This window comes from Neolamprologus multifasciatus, chromosome 22 (assembly GCF_963576455.1).
Source record: "Neolamprologus multifasciatus chromosome 22, fNeoMul1.2, whole genome shotgun sequence".
NCBI classification, from domain to species: domain Eukaryota; kingdom Metazoa; phylum Chordata; class Actinopteri; order Cichliformes; family Cichlidae; genus Neolamprologus; species Neolamprologus multifasciatus.
The window spans coordinates 1,520,150-1,543,349 of NC_140459.1; the positions used below are offsets into that span (position 1 = coordinate 1,520,150).

Sequence of the window (23,200 nt, forward strand, 5' to 3'; positions counted from 1 at the left end):
AATAATACACAACGGACATCACGTGATGTTTTTCCCTGACCTGTCGACGGAGGTCCAGAAACAACGGAAACAATACAACCAGGTAAAACAACAACTCCGTGAAATGCACATAATTTTCGGACTGATCTTTCCAGCAAAAATGAGGATTTTCCACCATGACAACATGCTCCTTTTCCACACACCAGCGGAGGTGGAAGATTTCATACGAAGAGTCCGCCAACAAAACGAGGGATAAATTCACGCCCACTCCGAAACACTATCTACATATCTAACATATTTAAAATGTGCAATTCTGATGAACAATTTCAGTTCGGACTTACAGCGGCTGTTGGTGTACAGGTATGATATAGATGGCCTTAGATATGTTATATTTAAATCTTTTCATTCAATTTATATTATGTGGCCACTCCTTTAGTTAATACGGTCGGACCTAAGTTTGAAGCTTCGAATCAATAATAGGACGCTTTGTCAGCTCCTTTTCATGGATCTGATGCATAACCAAGCTGTAATGACTTTGGGGGGGAAGGTTTTGAGATCTACACCGATGGGAGGTCTCTGGGTTGTTTTGTTTTTTTGTTTTTTTGTTTGTAAGAGTTTGTCTTTAAAGTGCAGTGCTCTTGAAATAATAATTTGTGAGTTCCGACAGGAGAGACGAGATGTAGTCAGGTTTAGGTTACGAAGGGCACAAACTGTATGAGTAGTTATTCAAATATTGAACTAATTTCCTGGAATGTAAGAGGCCTTAGGAAATGCATTAAACTGAAAAGAGTAATGGATAGAATTAAACAATATCACCCAAAGATAGTCTTTATTCAAGAAACACACTTACTTGCGAGTGAAATTGCCCGGATAAGGAGGAGATGGCCAGGTCAGGTTTTCTCTAGCCACTTCTCAACGCATGCTAGAGGAGTGGCAACACTCATTCATAAATCAGTGCCCATGTGTATTAAAAAAATCATCTTAGACCCTGCAGGGAGATTCATCATCCTACAATGCTCCGTGCTGAACCAAGACTTAATTTTAGTTAATTTATATGGCCCCAATATCGACGACTTCACCTTTTATAACAATCTATTCCTCTCTATTGCAGCCCTCCACGGTGAGATAATTGTTGGGGGGGACTTTAACTGCACCCTAGAGCCTGAGCTTGATAGATCGTCAGGTTCAGACTCTTCCCATCCAAAATCTAGACAAGCCATACAACACTTTATGTCTGAATTGAATCTTAAAGATATATGGAGATTTAAAAATCCAACAGGGAGAGAATACTCCTGCTATTCAGCCAGTCATAATAGCCGCAGTCGCATAGATTATTTTCTTATTTCAAACTCTCTTATCCCCAGAATTAACAGTTGTTCATATAAAAGTGTGCTTATATCTGACCACTCATTAACTACGCTTAACTTCTCAGTTACAACAGCTCTTAGACGTAATCCTATTTGGCGTTTAAAACCACACTGGGTGCATAATCAAAAATTCTTGGAATATGTAGGCAAAAATATTGATGACTATTTCTACTTTAATAAATCCGAAACTACAGCCTCAGTAAGATGGGAAGCCTTTAAGGTTTTTATTCGTGGGCAGATGATAAGCTACACCAAAAACAAAGCAAATAAAAATTATACTGAGATGTTGGACCTCGAAGGTCAAATAAAAGAAGTGGAACTTGAGATAAACCTAAATGACTCTAAAGAAAAACAACAAAAACTTTTAAGATTGAGAGCAAAATATGATAAATTAACTACTGAGAAAGCCTCAGCAGGACTACTTAGACTGAGACAGACCTACTATGACCAGGGAGAGAAGGCAGGAAAACTTTTGGCATGGCGCATAAAAACGCTACTGAACGAACAAACAATAAATGAAATTAGAACTGCAGACGAAAACACCACAGATCCTCACAGAATAAATGAAGTCTTTGAACTCTACTACTCACAATTATATACCTCAATAGGAGATGCGACTCAAGAATCACTAGAATCCTTCTTTGACTCAATAAGCATCCCTTCACTCTCTGAAGAAGCTCGATGCGAATTAGACTCTCAGTTATCTATGAGTGAACTGTCGATTGCAATTGATAAATTAAAAATGGGAAAAACTCCCGGCCCAGATGGAATCCCACTAGACCTTTTCAAAATATTTAAAGACAAATTAGTACGCCCTCTGTACGACATGCTAGTGGAAAGTTATGATTTAAAAGAGCTTCCCCCCTCCTTGCGTAATGCTCTCATAACGGTATTCCCTAAGCCTGGGAAACCACCCACAAAATGTGAATCTTATAGACCAATCTCATTAATAAACTCTGACGCCAAGATAATAAGTAAAGTACTGGCAAACAGACTTGAACGGTACCTTCATCTTCTTGCTGATACTGACCAGAATGGTTTTGTAAAAGGCCGGCAAGCGCAGCATGGTATTCGCAGAGTACTGAATGTACTTTACTCAAATTCAGAACATTCAGACATGGCTCTGCTCTCCTTGGACGCAGAAAAAGCTTTTGATAGGGTCGAACATAACTATCTCTATAAGGTACTGTCTCAATTTGGCTTTGGCAGTTATTTCATGACCTGGGTCAAAATATTATATGATAAACCTATAGCCTCAGTTAGAACTAACAATATCATATCTAGACCATTCTATCTAGGCAGAGGTACACGTCAAGGCTGTCCCCTTTCGCCTCTTCTTTTCGTCCTAGCAATAGAACCATTGGCTATTGCGATAAGGAGCAATCAAAATATCTCTGGCATTAGAACAAATAATATTGAGTCCAAAATTGGATTATTCGCGGATGACATTATCTTAATGCTGTCCAAATTAAAGAGCTCAATTCCCCAGCTACTCAAAACAATTAATCTCTTTGGCAATATCTCCGGTTATAAAATCAATGAATCTAAGTCGGCCATCCTCTTCTTTAAACATTCTGAAAGAATTAAACCACCTATTCAAACAATGTTTCAAGTTGCCAGAGACAGTTTTACCTATCTAGGTATAAAAATCAGACCAAAAATTAACGATTTGGTACATGCAAATTACACTCCTACTATCAACTCTGTTGTTGACTTAATCAATAGATGGTCTATGCTGCCAATCTCTTTGATTGGACGTGTAAATATTCTCAAGATGAACGTTCTTCCAAAATTTCTATATCTCTTCCAAGTCATTCCTCTCAGCCCTCCAGATGACTTCTTCACAAAGTCAAAAACAATATTCATTAAATTCATTTGGAATAACAGACGAGCCAGACTGCGCCTTTCGCTACTTTATCTCCCGTATGACAGGGGAGGTCTGTGTGTTCCAAACCTCAAATGGTACTACTGGGCTGCCCAGCTTTCTGCGGCCTCATGCTGGTTTTCAACAACAACCTTACCCTGGGTAAATCTAGAAAGGACAAGCACTACCCCCTTACCGCTCAGCACTTACCTGTACTCTGCAAAGTATAAAGATCTGATGAAAGATACACCAAACCTCTTTGTTAAAAATACCATCCGTGTCTGGTTCGACGCACTCAAGTTTAAAAATGAAACGCCAGCACTATCCCAATTCTCACCTATCTGGGGCAATAGGGCCTTTAAACCCGGCTGGAAAGATTTGGGCTTTAAAATGTGGGCCGTCAGAGGCCTGTGCAAAGTTGCAGACCTATTTGACAAGGACACCCTACTATGTTTTAATGGCTTGACAGAGAAATTTGGCATTCCAACTAAACACTTTTTCAAATTTCTTCAAATCAGAAGCTTCATTTCAAAAACTCAAAAATCCCTAACATTGCCCACTCTAAACTCATTAGAGGACATAGCAATAAACCATCAGCTGAAGAAGGGTTTAATATCCCGTTTTTACAGCAACCTTAGAGACGGCTCTCAAACATCAGAAAAAGAAAGACTTGCATGGTGTCAAGACTTAGAGTGTAGAATAACTACAGAGGAATGGCAAAAAGCCTGCTTGAAAGCCCAAACACAATCTATAAACACCCAATTTAAACTAATTCAGTATAAATGGTTAATGAGAACATATATCACCCCAACATTATTAAACAAATTTGACCCCAAAACCCCAGACATATGTGTTAAATGTGGGGAAAAAGGCACACTGATGCATTGCCTATGGGAATGCTCAAAAATCCAAAAGGTTTGGAAAGAAGTTTTAGATGTAATTGCGCATATTACAAGTGTCAAGCTGAAACTGTGTCCTAAACTATGCATCCTAGGAATTTTCCCCGCTGAAATCCAGCTGAGTAAGGTTAACCAAAAAACCACAATCTTCTGCCTGTTACAGGCAAAATATAGCATAGCCAAATCATGGAGATCCATTAGTAGACCACACCTGAGAACTTGGTTATTGACACTGTCAAAATCCCTTGCTTTGGAGAAACTTACGTCTATGATAAAGGGTAAACATGCTTCCTTTAAAAAAAATGTGGGGAAATTTTTTGTTATTTTTGGAAAGTGAGAAGACGATCGATAGTGAAAAGAAATGACTATATCCATTCAACCTGTATGGGAGAAGTAGTGTTGCAGCTGTTAAAGAGAACCTGGGGGGCCTGCGAGTGCTGGACTGCTCAATAGGACAGGAGAAGAGAAGTGAAATTAAATGGACTGGAACTGAAGAGGACACAGTTTATCACTGCAACCGTTAGTTCAGATGCCTCTCTAACTAATTTGACACCCTTGGACTAAACTTCAGCCTGAAGCCCTGGAATAATGCACTTAAACCTATGTCTCACTATGTTATACTTGTTTTATATTTTTCTGGAGCACTATCTGTTAACCCTTGTGTTTTTTGTTTTTTTGTTTTTTTGTTTTTTTTTGGGGGGTTTTTTTGGGGGGTTTTTTATTTTATTTTTTATTTTTTATTTTTTATTTTTATTTTATTTTTTTTTTTACTTTTTTTGGGGGGGGGGTTTGTTTTGTTTTATTTTATTTATCTATATGCATATGTGTATGTATATGTATGTATGTATGTGTATATATATATGTATATGTGTATATATATATATATGTATGTGTATGTGTGTGTATGTGTATGTGTGTATATATATATGTATATATATATATTTTTTTCTCCTGTAATAATATCTGAATGATCTACGTGGGAGAGTATGTATAACTATATCTATGTGTTCCCCTAACACTATTCATATATAATGTACATACATTACTATTATACACTCAAATTTTTTTTTTTTAAATTTTCTTATTAATTTTCTCCTTTATTTTATTTGAACTCTCTCTTCCTGTTGGTTAAAATGTTGTTGGGAAAAGCAATAAATAAATCTTTGAGAAAAAAAAAATAAAGCCTGCAGACAAGCGATGAATGGTAGCTAACATTCTTTAATCAAGACAACTTTGTTACCAGACCCCCACCACCTGTCTAACTGTTTGAATGGAGTATGAGGCAGACATGCTAAAACAGTGACCTAAAAGCATTACCAATAAACAAAGTGATCAATACATAAATGAAAGAAATTCCTCTACAAGGTGATTGCCAGTTTTGTTGGGATTTTTAGAGACAAAGAGAGTAACAGAGAACCTGTCCTGCATTACTTTAAAAAAAAAAAGAAGATATTTTCAGAGCTGTTGATATATGAAGCTCTGAGCATTGAGTTTTGCATTGTGAGAGTTTCAGTAAAAAGCCTGCAAATTATTGCATTTATACTAGAGAGCAACGAAAACTTAAATTCTACTTGTACTATGGAAAGTCAGTTTTATAAAAGCTACATAAACAGAGATGAAGAAGACTGTGTTTGTAAAACTAGCGGAAACGTGTGAGAATTATAAGTTATAAGAATGTTTCTGCTATCGATACAATTTGTGATGTTAATCCTGAATGATTCACGGTGACAACATCATAAGAAGAAGGTCATTTTACACACACACACACACACACACACACACACACACACACACACACATTTGGAAAATCACATAGTTTGACCATAAAAATTCCCAGAATAATTAGTATTTGAGATTGCTGAAGCAACATCACTAAAGAAAAATATCCTTGCATGTCACTTTCATTTGAAAATCTAAAGTTTTTTATGTAAAACATAAAAACAACAAAAACTTTAGATGTTACAGATGTCCTGATGAATTTTGTGAATATCTAGATCATTGGTGTTTGGATTTGAGGGTCAACAGGGCGAAACACTGAGGCTGGGTATTAGAAATACAACATGGTAACATGAGACATGTTAACTCTGAGAACTCTAACATTTAGTTTAACGTGTGAGAGGTAAATGCATAGCAGAAGCTAAACAGGAGTTGCTTGTCTCTAGATTAGTTGAAATAAATTGAAAATAAACTGATTTGAACAGGTTTGATGCATTATACAAAAAAGAAAAAGGCTCATGACATAGTTCACACAATCTAAGCAAGAGTAACTTGGAATCTCAAATGTTAAAGTACACTTACTGATTGTACTTTTACTATATGAGCTAATGTAGATGCTCTAAAAGCACGCTGACTGAAAAAGAAGCACGCATTTGGAGAAACTGTGCTGTAACTTCTCATACTGTGAAGTTTTCTGACAAAAGTGAATTGAAAACTTATGCTTTACAGCTTACTAAGGGGTCCTGTGATGGGCCATGTGCAATTACACAAAAGAACAAGTTAAATTTCACCATAACACTGACTGGAGAAAAGCCAGTTTGGTATTCTAATTGAGATTACAACTGTAATCAGTAAAATCAGTGCTGTGATAGTTAGTTTAAGATCAAAACCTGATTTAAAACACAGTCTAACATCAACATTCTTGCCCCTGAAAATAGGTCAGAAATGGCCGAAAAATGTACCTTAAAAATGAGATTTTCTTTTTGTTTCATTGGAACAGTAAAGTACCATAACAAAGAAATGAGTACACCTTTGTAGACATCACTGATATGGAGTTTTTCATGTTTTACATAAAGGGCTGCTAGTTTCCTAGTGGCATTTTCTCATTTGAACCATGGTGACTTTAAAGGTCAGCAGCGAGACACTTGTTTCCTTTGTTCCATCAAACATTTCTTTCAGACATCTGTGTTTATCAGAGCGATATGTGACTAATTTTTTATTGAATCACCAGAAAGTACACAAATACAAGATTAAATATTTTATTTATTTATCAAAGACACATAATTACACATTGATACAATGAACAAGGTGTCTATGAAAATTACACATGGTATAAGAAAAACATTATAACATACAAATAAGTGTTTTAAGGTAATCTGACATAGTTTAAAAGCATAAGAATAAAAGTTTTTTTTTTTTTTAAAAATCATGTTCTTTGATGATCACATTATCACATTCTTTAAAGCATAACGTAGGGAGCAGAGTGTTCACAAAAAGCTTTATGATTACTTTTTCCACAGCGCTTGTATGCCTCTTGCAAAACTATTTACTTTTCACCATAAGACACAATAACTCACGATTATCTAAGACCAGCCATGAAATGTCCGTCGCTTCATTACAATCATTTGTCCCCGCTGCTGCCCTCAGATCCAGATGCAGTCTTCTGTACTGGGGGGTAAAATGGCTCTTTTAGTGGTTCATAAAAAATATCTCAAAAAGCGATGTTAGTGAGGGGACCAGAAACACTGGGTTGCAGAGCAGTTGGTAAGGACTTGTATATTTCTGGAGAGTCTGCAAAAGCTGTCTTGCTCGTGCTCCTGATTGGATATGTGGAGCCCGGCTCTGATATCTCACTGGTGGCAGCTAAAGGTAGGCACGCCTTGGAGGCGGAGTTGGTCTCGGGCGCAATCTTTCAAACGAGCCTCACGGCATTTCAGGCAACCTCAGGCCGGAAACAACATCCGGTCACTCAAAATCCACGCAGAGCTGGTGTTTCGCAGCGATCAGGTTAACACATCTGGCTTAAATCAGAGTCTAAAAATATAAAGAAAAACAAAAAGAGTTTTAAAACACGCAAACTAGCAAAATATCAAAGGAGCATAACATAACAATAACAAGAAGATATGAGATACCTGATGAGGCCATGATAGGTGATGTAGACATGTAATGTATAAACTTTTACGGGAGTTAAAGTCGAGCTTATATATATTTTAAAGTGTATTGTACGTGGGATAGGCTCCAGCGCACCGCGCGAGCCTGAAAAAAAGGATAAGCGGAAGCGAATGGATGGACGGATGGTGTATTGTACGTGTTACAAACCATTGTGATATTTTTTAAATGAAAGGATTGACAGAATGGTAAAAAGGAAAATGCAAAAATGTAGTTAGAGAGGAAGATTAACACTTACCGAATGATATGCACATAGGGAAAGCGACGGCAGTTGTTGATCCCTGGTTTGTGGTTGTTGCGAGCTCGTTTCCCGCAGGCTCTTCTGCACTTCGGGCGTAGCGATGAGGCTCAAAACACCCCAATCAGACAAAGTAAAGGCGATCCGCGGTGTGACCAAAACTTTCACCCGCTTTTAGCTGGTAGAAATAGATTTCGTTCTCTCTAAGGCTGTCTAGCCCCAAAGCCCACCGGTGTTGAGCCTGAATCTCTCCTCCATCATACCTGCAGCCGAATGGCTAACCGGGGTGCGAGGGGAGCCGCCCCATTGTTATGTGATTGGCAGCGGGGCTAAGTTAGGCGGAGTTGGTCTCTGGCGGAAATTTCGAACGAATAGCCAGAATCATTGTGCGGCAGATGTGGAGCGAACAAGCAGGAAATATTTGTGCTCTGGAAGCGGTTGCGGTTTGATTAAGAGCAAAGGGAGAACTTAGACTCTGCGTTGAATTTTAGAGGTAGCTGGTAAGAGGGATCGTTTTGAAGAAAACAGACTAAGGACTTTTCAGGATTTTTCCCCTGTTTCTGAAATATAAGGTTTTTGGGAATAAAAGGGGTAGCTAGCAGGGTTTTCAGGAGTTTTTCCCTGGTTATTTAGTCTAAGGATCGGGGTGAATTTGAGAAAAACGAGTAAGGTTTTTTCAGGTGTTTTGGAGAAAACGCGGAGGATTTTTTCAGGATTTTTTCTGTTTCCAAAATATAAGGTTTGGGGAAAAGAGGGGCTGCCTACCAGGGTTTTTTTGGAGAAAAAGAGTTTTTTATGTTGGGAGCCGCGGTGCGTTTTTCGGGGATCGCCAGAGTTTTTTTTTTTTTTTCACGATTCTGAGTTTTATTCTAAATCTCCTTGTCCGGATTAAACAAATGCATATAAATTGAAATAAAGTTTTCCCCCAAGGCATGCAGCCTGTATTTCTGGCCATACTGAACAAAAGCACAAGTTTAACTAAACAGTTTCACTATTTTACTATGTATTATTAACACGTTTTCACACATAAGCACGGAGCCCGAGACACACAAAGTCCGGAGACACAGACACACGGCCTCGGGCACGCGCCCTCGCACACACGCTGAGCCACCACCAGATGGCGTTTTTTAAGCATAAAAAAAAATAAAAACTTTTTTTTTTTAATGGATTAAAAAATAAAAGAATGCTATTTGATATATAAGAAACTTAAATAATCAATAAGTGATCATTGTAATGGGGTGACAGTAGTTGATTCTTTGTTAATAAGGCCTTGATGAGTTTTGGGACAAATTGAGTGAATTGCAGAAACAAATTATCACTAACATCACATGAGTTTGTGGCTTAAGTTTGGTGTTTTGCTTCATTCAGCTCAAACTGTTTGTCGTCTTTACAGGAAGTGTAGCAGCACATACAACAAAGGATGAACTTTAACATTTTGTGTGTGTGTTTCTAGGAGGGGACACTGACTATGACGAGGAGGCTGATGAAGACTCTGATGAAGTCAAACCTCTCAGAGGCAGCAACAGTAAGTCTTTCTCAGCTAACGTGTTGTATCAATGTGTAATATTTTTGTGTAATTTTTGTGTGTAAAGTTACATAATTTTGTACTCTGGTTTGACTGATTTTAAACTCATGTTGCAGCTGAATACTGTGCTTTTTTTCCTTTCACAGTGTCCATTGACCAAGACAGTGATTACGATAGCTCTGACTCTGGTGTCTCTGACTGATCTCTCGTAAGTATCTCAGATGTGCTTCACAGATTCACAATGAGTTAATTTAGGATATTAGAAAGTTGACATATGGAGAGGGATGCACCAGCCTGATATTGGTCTTGCAAAGCTGGATCAATAAGTTGTTAGACATTAATGAACGTGATGATTATGACATTTGGAATTATTGTACTAACTAGAAAGCGAAAATTTCAGAAGAAATTTTAAGTGTGCCTATGCCGCTGCTAATCAGTGTAGTTTGCCATTCATACGGCTACAGAGAGCAAAACTCAGCAGAGCAGCCATTCTCCACCATGAACTATGGTAAAAACAAACACCGCTCGCACCTCACAGATGACAGCTTACAGTTTTGTGTAAAGATGAGGTGACTTCGTACAGCCCCGATTTGCAGACACAGAGGTTCATGAGGAGAAGTCCCATTGTACCACGGCAGACCCGACAATGTTTGCATGAACACGCTTTGTAGCATTACTTTATTCTTTATTCTTTATTCTGAATGATTAACAATGGTCTACAGCCAATATTGTGAATTAATATACAAACTTTGGTTGTAAGATTCAGATAACTATTTAATAAAAGCTAAATATTTTATATGAGAGTAAGAAAGAAAAGTATTTCTTTGTGCCCCCCTTTTCCCTGTTAATGCCCTACCTGGCCCCCTGGCAAAACTTTGCTAGATCCGCCCCTGCACAGTTACCAGCTGTCAGCTACTTAGAAAACAGAAACAGTTCAGAACTTCCCTTCAACTCATCCATGTCACCTAAAAGGTAAACCTGTTTCTCCATCAGCTGTTCAGCTCTGATGATTCAGTAAGGACATCTCCTGGTTTCATGTTTCCCTCTCACCACATATCCAAACATCATGACCAGCAGCTTTACAGCTGTGGCTCCAGCAAACATCAGCTGATGCTAGAAATTAATATTAAATCAATTCTAACAACAGCTGATCAAGCTTAAACGTGCTGCTGTTGTTTAGCGACATCCGCTGATTTCCTGTTTCTGGCGCAAAGTGATAAACAAACAAGAGAGACGATCAGCTGATCATTGATCAGTTTGATGATTGAAGTTGCAACAGGAGAGAGAGGGGAGAGAATGACAGGGGAAGAGGCAGCTGTGCAGCGTAACGACAGAATAACTCCAGCTTTGTGTCTTTTTCCATTCTAGCTGAAGTTCGGGACAAACTGTTCCTTTTCAGCTCAACACGAAACGCGTAATATTTTCTCTGAATGTGGGACGATTTCGTTTGTACGGGACGGTTGGAAACTCGACTAAATAACCTTATAAATAAAATAAAGTTCACTATCAGTAACATCATAGCACCACCCAGCTGTATAGAAACTCCGTCATGCTAGCTAAAATAATAATGATAAATATAAATAGTTTATTTTGCACTTTACAGATTAAAAATCTGAGGTATAATGTGGTTCTTTAGCTTTCCATGAAATGGGTTTTAAAAGTGTTCATGCTTCCTCAATCTGAACCTTCATGACAGCAAAATTTATGAGTCAGTTTTGATAAGTTTAAAACTTTTAGAGTAAATCATAAATCTGAAAACATGTTTGTAAAGATATTTGAAACATTGTCACTGGTTTATGCACCTGTGAGAATAGTTTCATACCGATTGGACACAAAGCAGACGCTAAAGTCTGCATCTGATAAAGTGGGCGGAGCTCAGCAGTCACACCTGCTGCCTCTGCAGGAAACATCTCCAGGCAGGTGGAAGAAAATGTTTTAGTGTGACGTCTGTTAATGCATATAATGTTTTTATGTAGGAGAAATATAATTAAAATCATAATATTTAGAAGTGAATACATAAAATAAAATGGTTGGATACTAAACAAAGCATAAATGTAATGTGAAGGTTGGTGCTTTAACCCTTTCACTGTAAGTTGGCTTAATGAATCAGACCTTTACAAACAGCCAGACCTCAGGTGCTCATGAGAATTAAATGATTTTAGATACTCTGGTGTGATCATTGTAATGGGGGCGTGGCATAAACTGATTATCTCCTTTTTTTATTATGGCTTTTATGAGTTTTTGGCCAAATTGAGTGAACTTCAAGATGATTACAAAAACTACAGTCTGTCTGTGTAAATACATTTATTGTTTTATTGTGCCTTAAATATTCATTTGCAGTGAAACTTTGTTTGAAAATAGAGAAACTTTTTCTGTGGGAAATTTAGGGCAGAAATCTGGAAAATGTTGTGTTTCAGTATTTTCTTGCATTTACATGTAAGCTCTTAATTTGAAAAGTTCTGTTTCCAAGGTAATTTCTGCTTTTATTCAGCACGAGCTAGGATTACTTTATTGATTGGATAAGATGCTTTAATTATATTCTAGATTTTAAGTTTGAACTTTACGGTAAAAGGTTCAGTCCACATGATGAAGCTGTCTGTGGATGAATCAGTGAAATATTTGCTGTAAGACTCAAATTCTTCTTGTAATCCTGAAATGTCTTCCATTGTGTGGGCGTTTACTGATAATAATGATGGATTGTAAAGCATCGAATATTTGAAGATTGTGTTCTTTCTTTTAAAAAGTTATTCTGTTTACTCTTTTTTCCCCATTTAAAAATAAAAATTTCACTTGTTTGTTTCTATTTTTTCTGTAATAAAAAATATAAGAATAAGAAAGTGTAAGACTTTTAATTCATTTGAAAGCCTGATGCTTAGCCTCGTCCACCCCAGCTGTGAAACTCAGAAACCAGTCTTGTTATCATCTATCGTCCACCTGGGCCTTACACACAGTTTCTGTCTGATTTCTCAGACTTTATATCTAATTTAGTTCTCAGCTCAGATAAAATAATTATTGTGGGTGATTTTAACATCCATGTAGATGCTAAAAATGACAGCCTCAACATGGCATTTAATCTGTTGTTAGACTCAGTTGGCTTCTCTCAAAATGTAAAAGAACCCACCCACCACTTTAATCACACTCTAGATCTTGTTTTAACATATGGCATAGAAACTGAACATTTAACAGTGTTTCCTGAAAACCGTCTCCTGTCTGATCATTTCCTGATAACATTTACATTTACAATCATTGATTACACAGCAGTGGAGAGTAGGGATGGGTATCGTTTAGGTTTTATCCGATACCGGTGCCAAACCGGTACTTTTGAAACGGTGCCGGTGCTTAAACGGTGCTTAAAGAATGGAGAACACACACTTTGTCCAAAAACCTCTCATGTTTAGCTTTTTTTTTGTAAAGATAACAATGTTAGCCTTTTCTGCAGCTATGGGGCATATATGGTATCACTCTTGGCTGGAAGCAGCTTAAACAATGGAAAAAACACAAACTTTGTCCAAAAACCTCTCATGTTTAACTGTTTTCCACTTTTTCTTTGGTCATTTTAGCCTTTTTGGCCAGAAGGGTGAAGGGAGTATCTGCCATCAAACAACAAGACAGCTGCATGTAACTACGACGGTGTTTGCTAGTTCACCTTACATGCATTAATGTAATAACGTGCTCTAAAAGAACGTACGTACCTGGGCCCGCCTACTATCCTCGGAAACGTAAAATGATTGGCTAGAATCTGAAGTGTATGACATCTCAGGAAAATAAAACACCGAAATGTGCCCTGCTTTTCGGTCTGGTTACTACCGTTTATTACCGGTACCCATCCCTAGTGGAGAGCAGACTTTATCACAGTAGATGTCTTTGTGAAAGTGCTGCAATTAAGTTTAAGAATATAATCCACCCACTGTTATCATCTTCAATGCTCATAGAGCAGAGCAGCTATCTGAACGCTACTCCAACAGAGGTCGATTATCTTGTTAATAACTTTGACTCTTCACTATGTACGACTCTGGATACTGTAGCTCTGGTGAAAAATAGAGCCTTGAAAGAGAAGAACTTGACTCCGTGAACTTTTTGTGTCTGTCTCTGTGACCATGTGTCGTCCTCTGCTATTCTCTTGTGGGGTGTCCCACAGGGCTCAGTTCTAGGCCCCCTAAATTTTTTTTTTTTAAATCAACAGTCTTTAACCGTGTCCACTGTGAGGGTTGTTGTTTCTGGACTTTTCCTTTCTGTCATGCTGAAATGAACTTTGACCTTCAGTGTGTTAATGCTGTGCAGGCAGCTCGCTGCAAACTAAGCAGGAAGGTAAAGTTGTGTTTTGATGTAAGTGAAGAAGAAGAAGGAAAGCTGTTTTAAACGGATTCATCTTCACTTATTCACACGTTGTAAGTTTGACAAACTGAATTTGTGCTGGTTTCAGTCTCTTGGTTCCTGATTTGTAGCTAAAAGTAAGAAGCAGCTACTTTCAGCTGTTTGAGAGAAACTGAAGAAGACATTTACTGAAGTTTTAGGACCAACAGACTGATGAATAAACCAAGTAAACCAAAGTAAAGACAAGCTGCACTTTGACTTTTATTAGAACAATTTGCTGGAACTACAGAGTAATGAAGTACTTCAAGGTTTTGTGTGGATGACTTCCAACCTTACTGTACAGCACAGAGCACAGAGGGACAATATATGTAATCAATATATGATGCAGAATGAACAAGTAAAGACTGTAAGCTGAGTCTGAGGCTCATGCAGGACATTTCATAGTGAGGTGTCTTTGGTTGGATTATTCAAACATTTACATCAAAGCACCAAACTCATTTCTCACAGATGAAGGTCGTTGGGAAAGAAGAACTGAACTGTGACCATCTCCCATCATGACAGCAGATTCCATAGTAACCATAACCGGGATTCTCATGTCCTTTTATCCAGAACCTGTCAGAGAGATCAAATCTGATATGAAACTGGACTAAACTCATAACTATTGTCACATTCATATAAATATGAGTCTCTTTTGGAATATTTCCAATATTTCCTGTATTTCTTTCCCAGGTTTCTCGCCCACTTTCCCTCCTTTAGACTTTTCTCTGAGAATCATCATGCACACTAAAACAGCTTTCAAGCTTTGATGAATATGAAATCTTCCTGCTGTAAAAATGGAGAATAAAAAGAAGTCAGAGCTGACTTTCTGCTGTTTGAAACTGTTTTGTCAGCTGTTTACAGACATCACTTTGAAATGTGTGTCTATCAGGTCATATTTACTGAAGCTTCTTCCTTCATATGTTCTGAAGTTTTACAAACACCAAAGAAGAAGAGACAGGAATTCTCTGAAGCAGTTTTTGTTCTGTGAGAAAAGAAACATTACAGCACAAAAAACATGAAGACAAATTGAACAAAGTGAAATGTGTCGGTCGCTGCTTTGAACATGTTTCAATCCTGATTTCTTCAAACTGACTTGTTGTAACTGAACGTCATCACAGACTGCAGATGAAGAGAGTTCAAGCACAGCTGTTCATTCAAAGGAGGATTTCTGCTTTTCTTTACATTCAGTTTGTGGGGCTGTTGGAAAATAGCTCAACTCATGTATTGCTGCTCTATCTTCCAAAACATCAATGTTTCACTTCTAAATAATAACTCTGGAATAGAAACAAACTAATGTATCACGTTTCTGTCAGCGCTGATCCGTCCACCCATTCCCATTTATATCCTCCTGATGTCTGTTTGGATCTCAGACCAATCCAAGAGAGTACTCCGAATTTACTGACAAATTCCTGTTTGAGAAGAGACACAAATATTGTCTTCAGTCATAATTCAGCACTTCTGTTGTGGTGACATCATCTTGTGAATATGTCTGAAGGAAGAATAAATGTGATGAAACTTTTCTTCCATTGTGCAGAAATCAGAGAGAAATCCATCAGAGTGGAAACAGGAAGCAGGTCACAGACTGACAGCAGGTCAAAAACACAAGTAACAGATGACTGTCAGCTCCATCAAAGATCACACAGACATGAACAAACACACCCACCTGTTCCTCTTTGCTGTTTATCATCACCAGATCAGCTCCTTTATCCTGACAGTCTCTCCTGCTGTCAGACCAAGTTTTAATCTCAGTGGATTTAAAGTAACAGCTTCTTCCAAATCTCGTCCATCCTTCTGGACACCACTTCTCTTAAAGTCAAACACATGTTTTAAAGTCAGACTTTGTGTCATGTTGTATCACATTAATCTTTGGTCCCTGTCATTTTCCCTGTAAATACTTCATTTAAACTCAGGTTTTCTCTCTTATTCATAATTAACTGAAACGTACATTTATACAGAGAAACTGTTACACAGCATCAAACATTTAGGATTCAAAACAAAGACACAATCAGGTTATCACTGTGTAACACTGATGTTTTCTATTAGTTATTCAAACTTTATTACCTTCTATCTTCTTCTCCACTTCTTCCTGTAGCTGACTGTGGTTTTTACTCAGTTCATCATAACGGCTCTGTAACTGAGTCAGGTTGGTTTTTGTGTCTTTAGAGAAAAAAAGATTCAAATTAAGTTAAAATGTTCTACAAATATATCTGTGATATAAGAACTTGGTGTTTGCTTACCTTGAAGTTCATCCTCAGTGTGGCTGTTCTTCATTTTGTTGAATTCACTCTTGTTCAAAGCATCTGAAATATTTCAGTGAAATCAAAATAAAATAAAATGAGTGAAACATTGAACAGAAATAATCTTCTTCCTCTGCTTTGTCAAATATCAATAAGAGTCAGAAACTTGCAGCCATTGTTCTTTAACATGTCCTGTGGGTGGAGGTGTTAGAACTACAGGAAATCTGATGAGCTAAATACGTATCAACTGTGAACAAAAACCACTGACAAGATTCAGAATAATTGTGCTTCAGTGTGGAGGAAGAAGGTGAAGAATCAAACAGCATTTCTACACCTGTAGTCAGAGATGTTATCTATATGCTTTGAAAGAATAGATTCTGACTCATGTGACATGTGCCTGTTCTCACTGAAAATATGTCTTTTTACATTCAGTCAAAGCTGCTCTGAGGCTTCAACACTTCCTCTTTCTGCTTATTTATAATTAATAGATGTTTCTTCCTGCAGCTTCCAGGAACTCCTGTTACAGTTTTTCCTGCTTTCAGACGTCCTTTTGCAGGCGTCTCTGTTCTCACATCACAGATGCGTGATGTTTCTCCTGATTCAGCATTAAGTCTGTCACAGCTCCACCAGGGCCTAAAGGTCAGCTGAAGGTCATCAACTGATTTAAAACCTAGAATCAAACCACCTTAAAATCCAAACATCAGCAGCTGCTGGGAGTTTTCTCTGTGTTGTTGTTTTCTATTAGTTATTCAAACTTTATTACCTTCTATCTTCTTCTTCACTTCTTCCTGTAGCTGACTGTGGTTTTTACTCAGTTCATCATAACGGCTCTGTAACTGAGTCAGGCTGGTTTTTGTGTCTTTAGAGAAAAACAGATCAAAATTAAGTTAAAATGTTCTACAAATATATCTGTGATATAAGAACTTGGTGTTTGCTTACCTTGAAGTTCATCCTCAGTGTGGCTGTTCTTCATTTTGTTGAATTCACTCTTGTTCAAAGCATCTGAAATATTTCAGTGAAACCAAAATAAAATAAAATAAAATGAGTGAAACATTGAACAGAAATAATCTTCTTCCTCTGCTTTGTCAAATATCAATAAGAGTCAGAAACTTGCAGCCATTGTTCTTTAACATGTCCTGTGGGTGGAGGTGTTAGAACTACAGGAAATCTGATGAGCTAAATACGTATCAACTGTGAACAAAAACCACTGACAAGATTCAGAATAATTGTGCTTCAGTGTGGAGGAAGAAGGTGAAGAATCAAACAGCATTTCTACACCTGTAGTCAGAGATGTTATCTATATGCTTTGAAAGAACAGACAACACTGGGAATCAACACTTCCTCATATCACAGGTGTTTCCATGTGATCAGGTACTTCCTGTGGAAGTGCAGCTCTCACTGTGTGTTTCCTGTTTCACATCGAAGGAGTTTGTAGGGCTGAGCTGCCTTTGACTGTGAACAGTTTCTCCTGTTTATGTTAGTTTGGGAGGTCAGCTGCTGTAATTTGGTTTGTTTCTTTTTTATCTTAACACAAGAAGCTGATTCAAAATGTAAAATCAGTTACCTTTCAAATCCGTCTCCAACTCTGACAGTTTTTAATAGTTTCTTACCTTCCATCTCGTCCTTCAGCTGCTCTTTTTCCAAACTCACCAAAATATCTGGTTAGAAATGCAACAAAACCCAAGATTTAAAATTTAAAATGATTTAAATAAAGTTTTTCATTTTCCTATGAGATGAATGGAGCTAACATTAGCTTGTTAGCTACCTGCTTAATACACCAAGTGAACTAACTAGTCGCACAATGACAGACGGCCACTGTCTAACATAGTGTGACTGCACCTGCATCAGTCTGCAGCAGATGCTGCTGCCTGTCTGCTTTGTTGATATAATCACAGAATCACCGTGTTGAGTGAAGAGTTTGAAGGAACAACAAGAACATTCACTCCACCTCCACAACACACACAAGATATGAGCCAGGAATCATGCACACAGACACACACCTGCTAATCAGTGCTAAGTAACAGACTCATGAAATACTAGAAGCTCAGTCAGCAAAACCAACGTGTTGGTCAGGCTGTACCACACAGCAGCTCATATTATTGATCAGAGAATTCCATTTAAAATGCCACCGTGCAGTTTTTATGAAGAGGAAACTATCCTTAGAGACCAAAACTCATTTGGTCCTGAATGGAAACATGTTTTTAAGGCAGCAAAGGTGCTCATTTTAACATGGGAGTGTATCATGAGCATGATAATAAAACTCCTCACAGCGTGTTGTGATTCCAGCCAGAATCAGCAGATACAGAACCACCAGCTTCACTTCAACAGCTCTGAAACGGCTTCTTTTCACAGCTGGAAGCTTCTCCTGGGCTTTTATTTCTACAAAGGCAAAATGGAGAAAATAATTTGTTAATTTAATTATTAAACATGTTTTAATCATAATTTGTTTCCCATTTTTCAAGCGTATTTTATTGGTTTATCGTCAGAAAGACTTTCCACCTGCAGCCGACCTGATGATGAGCTGAACAAGTTCATTCTAGCAGTTTTGATATTTACAGGAGACTTTGTCACATGTTTGTCTTCAGGTGACTTTTACATATGTGAGAACAGAGACTCTGACAGAGAAACGCTTTGATGTGACTCAGAAACAGACGAATGTGTATCAGCCGTGTTTCACACAAAGACCAGATCATGAAGACAATGTTGGTTATTATAATATGAATATTATGTCATTAAAACAATATCTCCATGATTTGCTGAAATGAAAACAGAGTTGTTATTCATTGGTCTGATTTCCTGTCAGCTAAAACTAGCTGTGAAAAGTGTGCTTTGAGCAGTTTCCGTGGTTATACTCGCTCCACAGTGTCGACCAACACTTCCTTGTTTCTTATATTTCTGCCTTCACCACTGATCTGTGAGATAACTCCTCCAACACTTTTCTGTCAGCTTGTGGAGACTGAAGAGTTTCTACACTTACTAAAATAACACACTGATACTTTAAACTAGACAATTTTTATCATTTATTCTCTAAATAAACAGAAAACATTAAAAATATAGAAACATATAAACCATAATAAGAGCAGAGACTGCACACCTTCACCAAAGCTTGAACTTTCCTCCACACTATGAATAAACTGAGTCTCTGGACCCAAAAGCTTTGATGGATCTGTATTAGTTTGATATTTTATTGAGAAGATGGAAACAGTCTCTCCTGATTCCTGATCCCTCAGTATTTGATACTTACCTCCGTCCTGTGTTGAAACAGGGACCTGATGGTCTGTGCTGGAGTCCACATTCTCATGGAGGAGGACCAGTCCCTCCAGTCTCTCTCCTCTGTCCTCTCCTTTGCTGTATTTCACACTCATGCTCAACTCTGGATCCTCATCGATGATGGAAGACATTTTAAGATGCTCAGTTTTCAGCAGTATCAGTTTCCTGTACAGCAGAGCTGTCACTCAGTCGCTGTGTTTCTCTGTTAACTGGAGCTTTTCTATGTGAAGCTGATTCTGATTCTGCAGTAAATCATAAGTAAATGTTGGTCCTCTGTATTCTGATGCTGCTGTCGCTTCGCTTCCTCTGTCTCTCTGTGAGCTGCTTTGAACAGGAACTACAGACGTTATGACAGGAAAAGCTGAACCACATTTTTTTCATAGTTAAAATTAAAACTGATAACACAAAGTCCAGATAAACAGAATCAACTTTCTGGGTTTATTGAAGGTTTGTTCAACAAATTAAACTAAATTTCCTTCAAAATAAAATGTTTGCATTTTATTTTATTTATTTATTCATTCATGATTTGAGTTTATGAACTCTACTTTTTCACAGATATTTCTTTGTTGTTGTTTTTTGGACAGAGACCATTGAAACAGTAAAGAAAGTGGGGGGAGAGAGAGGGGCTGAGCTGCAGCACAGAGCCTGGGCTGAACACGAACCTGAGACTCTGCAGTACTTTTTACTGCTGCTAGTTTTTCTGTCCTGACAGATGTGATGATCTGATCTGTGACTAAATAAGAACACAGAAGTGTTTATATGACAGCCGAGTCACATGATGGAACAAATTTATAGGACAACATGATAAAAGTGCATCTGAACGGTTTCTGAAAATGTTTTTCTTATCTGATATGAAACTCACAAATACGTTGTGCAACATTTAATGTGCCACGCATCCTCGTGTCCTCATTTTACATCATCAGATGTTACAGCCGAGATAAAGTGGAGAGAGAGAGAGAGAGAGAGAGCGAGAGAGAGAGAGAGTCTTGAGATGTGAGAGATTTGTCATGTTTCGTGTGTTTGGAGTGTGTGGATAGCAGTGTTGCGCAAGTTCCTATGAAAAAGTAATTAATTATAGTAACTAGTTACTACTTCAAAAAAGTAACTGAGTTAGTAACTGAGTTACTAGATTCTAAAAGTAATTAATTACTTGAAAAGTAACTTTTGTGTTACTTTAAAAAAATGTTTAACCCTCTGGGGTCCAACTACTTTTGATGTTTCCTCCACATTTCACCTTTAAAAACTATTTATTTGCCTTGTTTGGTCTCGTTGTTTTCAGCACAACCTCACGTGTCTGAATTTACAGTCATGTTTTCATTTTGACAAACTGTGTTAACACAATTGATCAAAATCAGACAAAAAACTGTAACAACCACAAACATGTTTAATGATCATATTTCATAACTTTAAATGCAAATATAAACTGTCAATTTTAAAATCATATGCACAAGTTTTGCAAACAACAAAGTTATTTGCATCCATTTAATTTTACCTTGATTTTTTAAATAACCATTTCAAACTATTTACAGAACAATCAGCTGTTCTTCAATAAGATGCTACAAATTATTTGTGCCACTGCAAATATTTCTGTCCACTATAAAGGAAACATCACAGCCTGATACCTGCAGGTCTGACAGCAGCAGGTGTGTCACTCCTGTTTCTACCTGGAGACAGCAGTCGCCTCATTGTTCTGACACACAACACAAAACTATCCACAACACTACACACTAACTACACACAACAACACACTAACTACACACTGCAAACACGCTGAACGTCACTAATCTCTCTCTCTCTCTCTCTCTCTCTCTCTCTGTCACTCCTAAAACTTCCCCCTCTTCCTAAACAACCAAATGTCATGTTGCCATATCATTTTTTGGTCGACATGGTGCATTTTTCCACAAACACAAAATGGGTGTTTTTGTTTTGTTTTTTTATTTTTTGCTCATAAGCAGAGAGGTCTCGCTGCGCTGTCCTTAGACAGCAAACGTGACGAAACTATTGAGGAAACAACGCTGCGTATATCTTGTTTATCATGACTCTGCTTTTACTGGCCTATCAACACAGTTTACAAACTGGTATATGTCACCTTGTTGCTTTGTCATCTTTAAAAAAAACAAAAAAACCTCATGATGTGATATTATAGTATATAGTATATCAGAAATCTGTTCACTATTTGTATTACAAATTATATCAGTAAGGAAGCTGACTAAATATTAACTGATCATTTATGGCAAAGGGGTGGGATTAAATAAGTGTTTACTTCTTCCCTTTCAACATGTAAATTAATCAGAACGTTTTTTTGTATGTAATTTGTACAGTATTTTTTTTCTTTCTTGTTTTCTTTTCTAAATGTACTTGTATATTGTTCACATGTTGAAATAAATTACCAATTGCCGTCCCGTACAAACGGAATCGTCCCACATTCAGAGAAAATATTACGCGGTAAATGACATCAGTGTGCACACTGTGTCTGAGGAGGATGTGTGGAAGTGCTTCAGGAAGGTGAACGCACGCAAAGCTACTGGTCCGGACGGGATTCCCGGCTGCGTCCTGAAGTCACGCGCGGCTCAGCTGGCTGGAGTGTTTACACACATCTTCAACCTCTCCCTCTCTCTGTCTGTAGTCCCAGCCTGCTTCAAAATGGCCACCGTCGTCCCTGTACCCAAATCCTCCACCATCTCCTCATTGAACTTCTGGTGACCTGTAGCCTTGACCCCCATTGTGAGCAAATGCTTTGAGAAGCTGGTCAGGGACTTCGTTTGCTCTGCACTACCCGACTCACTGGACCCTCTACAATTTGCATACCTCCACAACAGGTCCACCGATGACGCCATAGCCCTGACACTACATACTGCCCTCTCACACCTGGAGAAGAGAGACGCGTATGTGAGAATGCTGTTTGTAGACTACAGCTCAGCATTCAATACCATCGTTCCCTCGAAGCTGGACAGGAAACTGCAGGATCTAGGACTGAGCAGCTCCCTCTGCAGCTGGATCCTTAACTTCCTGTCTGACAGACTCCAAGTGGTCAGACTGGGCAGCATCACGTCATCCCCCATCACACTGAACACTGGTGCTCCACAGGCAGTGTTGGGAAGGTTACTTTTAAAATGTATTCCATTACAGATTACAGATTACATGTCCCAAAATGTATTCTGTAACGTATTCCATTACGTTACTCAATGAGAGTAACGTATTCTGAATACTTTGGATTACTTAATATATTATCATGCTGTTTACAACTACATGAATGTACTATTGCTGTGATTTATTACTGTTACTGAAGGTCCGCGGCTCCGAACCGTAGTAAAGGGACCTCTGGCTAATACGGTGGGTTCTGTGTCGGCTCGTAGCCGAAAACTAGCTTTACTTTGTTGTCTGGGTCAACTTTGCTAGCAGAGACAGAGAGAGGCGTTGAAAGGCTGCTCCAACAGAACTTATTGTTTCAGAGGAAAACACGAACACGGTGTACAGTCGAGTCTTAATAGCTTACTTACAGCTGGGCTCGTCAGGCTCTCTTCTTGGCTGCAGTGGTTATTATTATATTTACATGCTTCCAGCTCCCGTTTCTGCTCGATGA

General features: G+C 38.1%; 3 protein-coding genes across 3 annotated transcripts in view; 2 read left to right on the top strand and 1 right to left on the bottom strand.

The window, feature by feature from the left end:
• LOC146492520 (uncharacterized) overlaps positions 1 to 10,364 on the top strand; it is a 31,854-nt gene extending 21,490 nt beyond the window's left edge. Inside the window, exons 4-5 of the mRNA XM_085149269.1 lie at positions 9,686 to 9,757; positions 9,904 to 10,364. Of these exons, the coding sequence (XP_085005395.1) occupies positions 9,686 to 9,757; positions 9,904 to 9,959 (128 nt within the window). The 3' untranslated portion in view covers positions 9,960 to 10,364. The remainder of the gene's footprint in view (positions 1 to 9,685; positions 9,758 to 9,903) is intronic.
• LOC146492519 (uncharacterized) overlaps positions 1 to 23,200 on the top strand; it is a 100,249-nt gene that overhangs the window by 22,532 nt on the left and 54,517 nt on the right. The window lies entirely within an intron of this gene.
• On the bottom strand, positions 14,309 to 19,944 carry LOC146492523 (CD209 antigen-like protein 2). The gene is made up of 8 exons (XM_085149231.1): positions 19,592 to 19,944; positions 18,616 to 18,726; positions 17,958 to 18,005; positions 17,287 to 17,349; positions 17,111 to 17,206; positions 15,774 to 15,916; positions 15,413 to 15,519; positions 14,309 to 14,683 (listed from the first exon to the last, which is right to left on the bottom strand). Exons 1-8 carry the CDS (start codon positions 19,746 to 19,748, stop codon positions 14,566 to 14,568), a joined length of 843 nt encoding a protein of 280 aa, XP_085005357.1. The 5' UTR covers positions 19,749 to 19,944; the 3' UTR covers positions 14,309 to 14,565.

Coding starts and splice junctions, on each gene's coding strand:
- LOC146492523 (XM_085149231.1), bottom strand. CDS start 19,748: ATGTCTTCCATCATCGATGAGGATCCAGAGTTGAGCATGAGTGTGAAA. Junction 17,207..17,286: donor CACTGAGGATGAACTTCAAG/GTAAGCAAACAC, acceptor TTTTCTCTAAAG/ACACAAAAACCAGCCTGACT. Junction 15,917..17,110: donor AGTGAAGAAGAAGATAGAAG/GTAATAAAGTTT, acceptor TTTGACTTTAAG/AGAAGTGGTGTCCAGAAGGA.